Source organism: Solanum stenotomum, chromosome 10, assembly GCF_019186545.1.
Source record: "Solanum stenotomum isolate F172 chromosome 10, ASM1918654v1, whole genome shotgun sequence".
NCBI lineage: Eukaryota > Viridiplantae > Streptophyta > Magnoliopsida > Solanales > Solanaceae > Solanum > Solanum stenotomum.
Window position 1 is genome coordinate 17,603,534 of NC_064291.1, and position 11,497 is coordinate 17,615,030.

The window sequence follows — 11,497 nt, forward strand, 5'->3', positions numbered from 1 at the left end:
CTATATTGACGCCTAAGAAGGCTATGTTCTTCCTACAGGGCCATGTTGTTGCCTAAAAGGGCTATGAGTTGTCTATAAGCTACGTTGATGCCTAAAGGAGCTATGTCCTAGCTAAGGGGATATATTAATGCCTAATAGGGCTATGTGACTGCCTACGGGGCTAGGGGACTACTGATAGGGGTATATAGGCTGATTGGCACCTTTCGGGCTTATGGGGGCCTAAGTAGGTGGTCTTGTGTGCTGTTTGTACCTGCCGAGCTTATGGGGGCTTGGTTAGGTTGTTGTTTTATTATTTTTGATAAGTTTAGATTTAGGAGCAGGTCAGTACACTTATCTTAGCCATGGTTTATTTATTAGATTATTCCAGTATATCAGGATACCTCATCATAGTCTATTGCCTTTCATACTCTGTACATTATTTTGTACTGACGCCCCATGGCCTTGGGGGCACTGCATTCATGCATGCAGGTCCTGACAGACGACTGAGTAGACCTCCTTAGCAGCAGGATTGACTTTTATCTGGTTGGCTAGCCCCTTTCCTCTGGAGCTGCCAGAGTTGGGAGGTTTGTTACATTTTGTCGTATATATCTTTATAGGTATGCTGGGGCCCTGTCCCACCAATCTTTACTACTATTAGAGGCTTGCAGACTAGTGTGTGGGGTTTATAGCTACGTTATGGCCATCCTGGCCTATGTTGTTGGTTTGCGGAAGCTTGTGAGTTGTTTGATGTATTGTATTGTTATATACCTGCTTTTAGTTTTGGTATAGATATCATGGTGGCCTCGATGGCCCAATTAGGACTTCTGTGCTAGTTGACTATTTATTTATATGATCTCCTAGGAGTAGCTTTTTCTTTTATAGATTGGTTGACAGGGGCCTTGCTGGCCGATGGCTTAGTTTTAAGCCGAGATATACTTGTTTGATTTCTTGATTGTGTGTGGCTGTCATACGCTAGTAGCAAATGGTTCAACAGGGTCGGCTCGGGCCTGAGTTTTGGCATTAGGAGCCAGTTGCGCCTCTCGAATTTGGGGCGTGACAGTACAAGACTCTGAGAAGCCTCATACCAACCACTTAGTATATCGTAACATAAGATAATAGAAAATGGTGCAGAAATTTAAAACATTTTCAACAGTATCAAAGTCTCATAAAATGAAGCAGAAGTTTTTACACTTGTCTCAAACCATCTAATACTTTAATATTATTAGGGACACAACCCATATAATAGTTCTAAAACATAAAATGAAAGACATAAAGGAAAGGTGATCAAATCCTTGATGCTATGAGGACTCACCAAATCTTCACTCCTTGTTCTACTATGACACTAGCCACGAGATGAAAGTCAATATCGCCGGACCCTACATTTGATATGAATGTGGGCAAGAGTATGCGTTAGTACAAAAAAGTACTAAATATGATGGCTAGAATAAATCATCAACATAAGCATAATATAGGCATTAGTCAACATAAGGTATATGCCAAATCATAAGAGATAACAACATAAGTCATAAGCATATTCAATGCACATAAGTCATCATATCATAAGAGGAACACTTCTCAAGTAACCTTAACTTGTTCTTACTCATCACGTAGGTAATCCACCTCTAATCATATATATCAAGGAAATCAATTCAATTAACTATCCAAGCTAAGCTATTATCATATAATCAATCTCATATCAAAACATACTTACAATACCTCCTTGAAATAAAGCTTGTTTCATCATAACTATGCTACTATGATTTAGGGATTAGTCCAAAATGTTCATACTAGTCATGGAAAAGTACCTTTTTCCTAGTCCATCACACATCATTACTCATGAATGGTTACGATTCACTAATTCAAGGCAACCAAGAAAAAATACCTCATTATGCTAGACCAAGCTATCATGGAAATCACCTTACTCATGCAAGTCCAAACTACTCAAGGAAGGGTACTATTGCTCAATCCAAGATATCATGAAATGGTGTGGCCTCACCAATCAAGCTATCATGCAAGCATTCTATTATGCTAGTCCAAGCTAACATTTGGAAGGGTACAATTTCTCAATCCAAGGCTATCCATGACATCTATTACTTAAGCTGCCATGCATGGTCTTGTCTTACCAAGTCAAGCTTTAATGACATTGGGATTCGCCTCCACATCATTTCATAAGGGTCATGGGTACTCGTCTTCGTGTCCATTCATCATAATAAGAACATGGGAAATCACCTCATATCCTTCACATGTGGAGGTCTAGGGTAGTCGCCTCTAGCTTCATCATTCATTTAGCTTTTAGTATAGATTCATTTTAGGTGAGCAAACCTTTCAACCTAGAATCATTATATGTGAGTAAACCTTTCACATTAGTCATTCATACATACATAATATAGGTCATGTGGGTAAATCCTTCCACAACAACTCTATCTACAATTCAAGAATCACATAAGCTTCATTCTTAAAGCCTTAACATTCATAGTTCATCATATTAGCTTTACTCTCAAAACCCTAGCAATCAACATTCATAACTACAAGCCTTACTCTCAAAGCATTACTTCTCATAATCATCACATATGCCTAGATCTCAAGACATTCCAACCACATGCTTCATTTGTAAGCAATTCTAATCATATATCATCATATAGGCTCAATCTCAAGCACTACTAATCATGATTCATCATGTATACTTTAATCTAATTCAATTCATGTCTACATGATCTACTCTCAAGCAATTCATATTTATATGCTTCAATCTCAAGTAGTCTATCATGTATTTCATCAATCCTAGAAGATTATCTCTAAATCTTCAATTTCCCCTTTCATGGCATAAAACCCAATTTCATTAATTCTATGTTAGAAAAAAGGGTTAGGAATGGGTACATGTAAATTCATCCTATAAATATGTAATTCTATCAATTCAATCATAAACAATCATAGCAACCATAATCCACTCAATTGGATCATAACCCATAGCATTAGAAGAAACCCTAATTATAATTGAAGAATTCTTCTTCTAAATTGGGGAAAACATAGGGCTCCAGGGATGAAAGGATTACATAGATGAATAAGCCATCATACCTTGATTACAAAGCAATCAAAGCTTGGAAGAATGGAGACTTGACTTGACTTAGCTTGAACCCTCTTCTTCTTCTTCAACTTTCTAGAGAGAGAATTATTTGAGAGAGGAACCTAATTCTTTTGGTGAGTTTGAGAAAATGACTTAAATGACTTAATTTAGTGGTGTAAAGTACTTATATAGGTGGTTTTGACTAGGGTAAAATGACACCACATAATTCTAATTAAATTTGGAAAGGACCCTTGTGTCCTCCAAATAACCATCTAGTCACCAACCATGAGACCACATTGACGGGCTGTGGATGAACCTACGGTCCATCCTGGTCAAGAGTGGTTTGATGACAGAGATTTTCATGGCCACCTACAATACCTCCAACCACGGGCCATGGACCCATCCACGGGGCATGGGTCCTGGTGTGGTTCTGCCTAAGGTATTGTTGAATGCGCCTATCCACGGAGCCATCCACAGGGCGTGGACTCACCCACAAGGCGTGGTTGACCCTATGAGGTGACATCTTGGAGTTCTAACATGCTATGCCTCCTATCTCAAATCTGGGGTGTTACAATATCTCCCCCTTGGGATCATTTGTCCTCGAATGACGTTCTAGGCATCTCTTAAAAGAAACGATTCTAGACTAGCAACTCATCATGCATGAAATATTTCTAAATGCACACAACTAAGTAGGAATCATCACTCCAAGCTAAACATGCTCAATGCATCACATGGAAGGTAGAAACTATATCGAACAACCCAAAATGCATGAAATTCTAACATTTTCTCATGTTCAAGGAGAAACTATCATCTCCAAGCTATAAGCATGTTCAACACAATCTCATGGAGCTTATATGCAATCTATACTCATAAAATACATCCAAAGAGGATTCTCTCAACTCCAAGCTAAGGCGTGTTTCACAACTCATCTCATGAAGTCTATTGGCAACTCATACTTAATGCACTACAACATGAGGAAAATCAATCATGCAGACTCATTTTCTTTCAAAACACAAGTTCTTTCGTGAACATGCACAACGTAAGGGAATATCATGACAACATCTAAAACACACATGACTTCACACAAAGAAAAAACCATGAGGAACTCTTCATCTCAAGCTAAAGGAGGAGTAGAAGTAAAAAAGATGAGGATATCGGGACATCTTATTGGCCTCGGCCTCCCAAGTAGCATCCCTAACTATAAGCCTTACTAAAAGATCCCTCTATAACATTTTCATAGGAGAAACTTCCTTGTTCTTCTATTTCTTAATTTGCCGGTCTAAGGTCTCATACGGGCTTGCAAAATGGGGACTAAACTTCCCAAACTCATTGCATCTTTCAAGGTGAGAATTTCAAGCAACCCAAATCATAAACATTAGGAACACTCAATGACCTTACTATCTAAGCAAACAATCTCTCCCTTGGGAGAAAGCCTAACAAACTTTCTAAGCACCACTTCTTTCAATTCTAAGGTCGGATCAAGATATCACTAAGCTTTCACCTCCATCACACAAGATGATTCTAAGCCCAACCACATACTCAAAACTCATAATGACCATACCAGGTTCTACTATCTATAACACAATAGCAATAATGTAGCCCATTCATACTAAAGACAACATCAAAGTCTAGCACATCAGGTCTTATCAAGCCACAAAGGACAAGCAACACCGTAATCTAATAAAGCATAAAACACATACTGATAGTCTCATCCGGAGGGTATTCTTGTTCACCTCTAGCTTGGTGAGCATAGAACCTATTTTTCCTTGGAGCATTCGCATCCGAACCACTAAGAGCAAATTGCTTAACATTTGTTCCCTTAGCCTTCATTTTTGGACAATTCCTTATCACGTGGCCACTTTCACCACAACTAAAGCAACCCTCCATTCCGGCCAAACACCTACCCTCATGTCTTTTTCCACATCTAGCACAAGTAGGCCATAGTGATTCACTACTTATTCCTTGTGGTTTAGGGTTAGACACCCTATCTTCACTATACTTAGGAGCATTGGAGGAGTCTTGCTCGGAAAACCTTTGTCGATGCTTAGGATGACCATGTCCATCAGATCTTACATGAGGGGAATTATCATCATCTCCAAACCTCTTTTTCTCCCTATATCTCCCTTTTAGTTTCTTCTCTTCAATCTAATGGGCATGAGTCATAATGCAAGCAATATTCATGTCACCAATGAGCTTGTCAGTATGACATTATTTCACTACTAGATCGAACACTCCCAACACAAACTTGCTTATTCTCGGCCTAAAGTCGGCCACTAGGGATGGAGCATATTTTGACAATTGAGTAAACCTCAACACATATTCATTAACACTCATTTTACCTTGCCTATGGTTAAAGAGCTCAAGCATCAAAGCCTCTCTCATCTCTAGAGGGAAGAACCTATCAAGAAAAGTGGTTTTGAACCTTTCCCACTATATGGGACCCATTTCCACCGGTCTAGTCTCTTTTCATTGATTAAACCAAACTTGAGCAACCCCTTTGAGTTGGAAAGCGGCCAATTCGACCTTCTCCTCCGAAGTAACCCCCATAATGTCTAACACCTTATAGACCTCATCTATAAACTATTGAGGATCTTCCTCAACTTTGGAGCCATAAAGTTCCAGAGGGTTCATCCTCATAAAATCCTACACTCTTGAGGCCGCCGTACCCACATTTGGGTTCACAGCAGCTACTACCTCTCTATTGGCTTGGGCCATCACAACCTGAGCCAACACTTGAAAAGTGAACCTAAATTTTGCATTTGTTACATTCTCATTCAATTGGTGAATCGCAGCTTTAGGAGGATCTTGGGGAAGAACCTAAAGAGGAACCTCTTGATTCATATTGTCTTCCTCATTCCTTCTAGCATTAGCCCTTGTAGTAGTCATATCCTGAAAACCATTGAGCACGGATTAGGAGAAAGACCTAATAGAGTTAAATTCTATGGCACGACTTAGAGAAGTGAAGAAGTGAAGTTTCCTAAATATCTAATAGCCTCTCATTCATAAATGTGGCGTGCTTCACACTTATGAACAAGACTCTACTAGACGTGGTTTGCGACATCCTAGAACCATTCTAAATCTTCTTATCTAATAACCAAGTTTGTCACAACCCAAGGTACCCCCTAGATGTAACATGACGTACAAGACTTCGAGAAGCCTCATACAAGCCACTTAGAATATCGTAAAATAAGATAATAGAAAATGGTGCGGAAGTTTAAAACATTTTCCACAATATCAAAGTCTCATAAAACGAAGCGAAAGTCTTTACACTTGTCTCAAACCATCTAATACTTGAATAGTCTTAGGGACACAACCCATACAATAGTTCTAAAACATAATGAAAGACATAAATCAAAGGTGATCAAATCCTCGATGCTATGAGGACTCAACAAATCTTCACTCCTTGCTCTACTATAAACCTAGCCACGGAGATCGAAGTCAATATCACTAGACCCAACATTTGATAAGAATGTAGGCAAAAGTATGTGTTAGTACAAAAATGTACTAAATATGATGGCTAGCATAAATCATCAACATAAGCATAATATAGGCATAAGTCAACATAAGTCATATGCCAAATCATAAGAGATAACAACATAAGTCATAAGCATATTGAATGCACATAAGTCATCATATCATAAGAGGAACACTTCCCAAGTAACACTACAACAAATGTGATATTTAGCTTCAAATTATTAGGTACGACATAAAAATCCTCACTAATTATTCATCTTTAGAGACAAAATTACATTTCGTATTTAAATGCATGAGCAATATACTTTTTAGTGACGAAACTAATAATTTCGTGGCAAAGTTTTGTCATGTAAAATTTCCCACTAAAAAATAGTTTGGCGCCATTTATTAAGTACCATTAGTGATGAGTTTTAAGTTATTAGTGACACATCATGTTGTCACTAATAATCCATCCAATTTGTGACGAATTAGCATTCGTCTTAAAATAAGTTACAATTTTGGATACAAAAAAGTTTTGTCAAAATTAATAAGTTGTTATAATAGCAACAAATTATAGTTCGTAGTTAAATGTTGTAAGCTTTAGCCACAAATTGTTTTATTTATTTGTCATCTTAGTTTTTGTCACTAATATTATAAACAATTAGTGACGATCATTTGGTTGTCTCTAATATGTATTAATTTAAAGAGTCATTTCGAGATTTAATGAAGTTTAATTTTGTTTGCATCGTTTGGGATGAAGCCCAAAGAAATTTAAATAAATCCTCTTGAGGAAACAATATTCATAAATTTGAGGTCATGATTAATAATCTGATTATCGGAATAAAATGGATGTCAGTAGCCTGTTAGATTACCGATATGATAATGATATATGTTGAGATGTCCAGAGAATAGAAGAAATTGTGGATACCATCAGAGGAAACATTGTTGATGGTGAAGTTGAAGACGATACAATACCTTTGGAACCAGTTACGCATAAGGAAACACTTATCATGTGTAGAACTCTTCACATTTTCTTGGTGTTGTTCGAGAAGACAACACCAGAACTTTTGAATAAGAAAAGTTAGAGGTGAACTTCAACTTGATTTACATTTTAATTTAAAAGAAAAAACACTAGAATCATATTTCACAAAATCGTCTTAAATATTTTTGTAAGTTTAAAGAATTACTCCCTCCGTTCCTTTTTATATGTCACATTTTTAGATTGCACTTGCATTAAGAAATTAAGTAACTTTATCCTACTACCCTTATTTAATGTTTTCCTAAGTCAACTTTTCAATAAATAATGAATATGCTAGATTTCAAAAATTAAAATGCATTTGGATGACTATTTAAATTTTTGAGTTTATTTTTGGAGCCAATTTTTTTCACCAATTGATCTAAAAAAATTTAAAAAATTGTTAAAGCTTCAACTTTCAAGATTATTTTTGATTTTTTCTCCATCTTGTATTTTTAATTTGTTTGTTGAGATTTCTTCTTGAAAATAAGATTTTACAGGATAGTGAATGGAGAGAGAGTAATTTATCAATATATGAAGTACTCCAATGAATATCAATTACTTATTATATTCGTTTCTAGGTTGGTCAAAGTATATATTTTCAAGACTAATGTCACGACCCGATTTCTCAAGTCGTGATGGCACCTACTATAACCCGTCAGTAGGTAAGCCAACCCGTAACCTAGAATAACAAGTAATGGGTCTGAGGGTAGAAACTAAACAAGAGTAGGCAAATAGCAATATAAACAGGCGGAAGCAAACCAAAAACATATATACAAATAAAGATCCCTCCCAGAACCTGGAAGTCACTAGTACAGAGCTACTAACAAAATGAGTACAAGTCCCAAAAGTAGACAAGAGAGACTGGACTATCTCGAAAGGAAAAAGACAAGTCTATATATACAGATGGAGACTGAAATAGTACAAAACGTCGTGTGCTTACTCCTGTCTCCGGATCAGTCTGTTCTAAGCTCGATCAACGCTGGCTACTAGTGCCCGAACCTGCATCACGAAACAGATGCAAAGCGTAGCATGAGTACCAAAACAACAGGTACCCAGTAGGTATCATAGGCCGACTGAACTTGAAAAGTAAAGGCAGTATGAAAAGAAGGAATAACACAAGTCGAAGTCAAGAATGAAAATCTAACTAACAATGGAATGCACACGAGTGTAGAAAGAACTAACTGAAGCAATCTATAAGCTAACTACACCTAACTGGACCCCCATAAGCCCAGAAGGTACACTCGTGCGCAAGTTAAATAAAAACCCGAACGGACCCCCATAAGCCCGATGAGTACACAGAATAACTAAAACTAAAGAGAATTGCATATGAGAACCCAAGAATGGAGAACACGAACCAGAACCTCAACCCCAATTAGTATAATCTGACAGTACGGAGGTCGGACCTCGAACCGGATGCTCACCAGAAGTACCCAAGTAACCAATCACAAGTATCAAGTATCTGAGGCCGGAACTCTAACCGGATGCTCTATATAAGTATTTGGGCAATAGAGGCTGGAACTCTAACAGGATGCTCTATATAAGTATCTGGGCAATAGAGGCCAGAACTCTAACCGGATGCTCTATATTAGTATCTGGGCAATAGAGGTCGGACCTTAAACCGGATGCTCTATAAAGGTGCCAATGTAGCTGCTGAAAGAGCCCTAATCGATCCACACTCATAAATGTCCGTGAAACGCCGTCCACACATAGTCAATCACTGTAAGTCCTTGGAACCAAATCAAAAACCAAATTCAAATCTCGAAGTAGAATTAGTGTCGCCGACGTAACTCGTGAAGCCGTAACATCAAGGAAAATAAGGATAACTAAATTCGGAGCAAGCGTATCGCCTAGATAAGGCCCAATCTATCAGATTCAAGTCTGCTACACCAGTCTACAAGGATCTAAGTCGGCCGAGCGACGTTGGGGCAAAACTAAGGCCTATCAGATCTGAATCATGTATTTCTAAGGCAAGCCCTAGTCAAACCTAAACTAAGGCCCAAATGCTTCAAATAGACAAGAATTAAGCATGAAAGCACTCCACATAGCGAGGAGGGTCCATTAATAACACAAAGCATGCTCACAGTTACCCGATAATTCCCGAAATAGGCCGAAAACACGATTTCTTAACACCTATGCAAGATTCAATAACTACCCAACCCAAATCCCAACTAATCAACATGCATTCACATTCTTGAGCTCAATCTAATAGAGGGAAACTATAGCCTACCTGTAGGCCGATCACACGCGCTCCAAAATCACTTCTCCAGAGCTTTCCCTTTCTGAACGGTCTCGAAATACTGCCCCGCTATCAAAAATAGAGTCACAACGTTAATACGATCGTTTAGACACCAAAATCACAACAAACGGAGATGGGTCAATTTTGGAGTCAAAAAGGGAATCGTGGGACCCGCGCTGGAAATTCTGGAATTAACCCCAAAAGTGGGTCCTAACAAGTTTCCCCCAGCTCATATCCCAAAATGGGACACAATTTGGGGCTCGGAAACAACACACTATCATGACGCAACCAAAACCCAAATTACACTAAAACGGAACAACAATAGCAGCAGCTATTTACAAGAAAATATCAGAAATGAGGGTCCAGATGCTGAAACCAATCACACCATGATGATCCTCACGAAAAACCCCACGATCTAGGCTTTTGAATCACCAGATACGCACCTAAAATGACCACGAAATCACCTTCTAAATTTTTCCAAAAAATTGAGCTCGAAATGAGCTAAGACAGCAGCTAAAACACAACTTTTTACCTCCAACAAAAAGTTAAATACGAAATCTAACCATGCCAACGCGTTCTCCTTGAAAAACTACTCAAGATAGCCCCAAGAATCACCGAAATCGGATCTAAAATGACTGAATATCAAGTCTCAAAAGTTCCCAAAATCAAGTTCACAAAAAGGGTGTGGCAGCAGGTATTTTACGAAAATTACCCCAAACGGGGACCCCAAATCACTATCCAAGCTCACCAACGCGTTGTCCTCGAAAAATCTCACAACTTTGCCTTTTAAATCGCCCAAATCGGTTGAGAGATGAGAGAGTTATGAGAGTTTGAAGTTTGGAAATGTTGCTGGTTTTTCTGCAATAAATAGCAGACTGCTGCAATTTTTTTTTCCAAAACTCTAAAGCTCCGACGGAGTGCTCCGAACTCGTTCGGAACCCCGTGCACGCAAATGAGGTATGCAACCATACCAAAATTGATATTCCAGACTCAACGGCGCAGTGAAAATTTCCATCAGAGGTCATTTCGATAAAAAGTGGGTCCCACTTCCAAAAGTCATTTTAAGTCAAAACCCACAAAATGGCTTGGAAAAATATCGAAAACCTCCAGACACAAAAGAAGGGTCAATCAAGACCAAACTTGACATTCCGAAGCTAACCGCGCTGTCGAAATTTTCATCTGAGCGCGTTTTCCAAGAATGTTGACCAAAGTCAACCTTATGCCAAATTTCAAAGGCTAAAACACCTAATGATCCAAACTCACATCGAAGGCCTCGATACTCGTTCCAACTATGCTAGTAGCCTAAATTGGCCATTTCGAAGCTGATGGAACCGTCAAAATTCTATTCTGAGGTCGTCTTCTTGAACTTTTGATTGAAAAGGATCGTTCAAGGTTTATAAGCTCCAAAACACAAAAACTCGCACCAAGACCAAACGAATGACCAGGTGACTTGTCACGACCCAATTGCTCAAGTCATGATGGCACCTACTATAACCCACCAGTAGGTAAGCCAACCCGTAACCCGGAACAACAAGTAATGGGTCTGAGGGTAGAAACTAAATAAGAGGAGACAAATAACAATATAAAAAGGCGGAAGCAAACCCAAAAAACATATATACAAATAAAGATCCCTCCCAGAACCTGGAAGTCACTAATACAGAGCTACTAACAAAATGAGTACAAGTCCCAAAAGTGGACAACAGAGACTGGACTGTCTCGAAAGGCAAAAGACAAGTCTATATATACA

The 11,497-nt window shown here is 38.4% G+C and overlaps 1 protein-coding gene and 1 long non-coding RNA gene across 2 annotated transcripts in view; both read right to left on the reverse strand.

Moving 5' to 3' along the window:
• Positions 1–4,720: 4,720 nt before the first annotated feature.
• LOC125842783 (serine/arginine-rich splicing factor RS2Z33-like) lies at positions 4,721–5,590 on the reverse strand. Its single transcript, XM_049522096.1, has 2 exons — positions 5,528–5,590; positions 4,721–5,188 (listed from the first exon to the last, which is right to left on the reverse strand). Exons 1-2 carry the CDS (start codon positions 5,588–5,590, stop codon positions 4,721–4,723), a joined length of 531 nt encoding a protein of 176 aa, XP_049378053.1.
• Positions 5,591–8,402: 2,812 nt separating this feature from the next.
• The window catches only part of LOC125842317 (uncharacterized), an 11,262-nt gene continuing 8,167 nt past the window's right edge, over positions 8,403–11,497 (reverse strand). The window contains exon 3 of the long non-coding RNA XR_007443903.1: positions 8,403–8,513. This is a non-coding gene — a long non-coding RNA (uncharacterized LOC125842317). The remainder of the gene's footprint in view (positions 8,514–11,497) is intronic.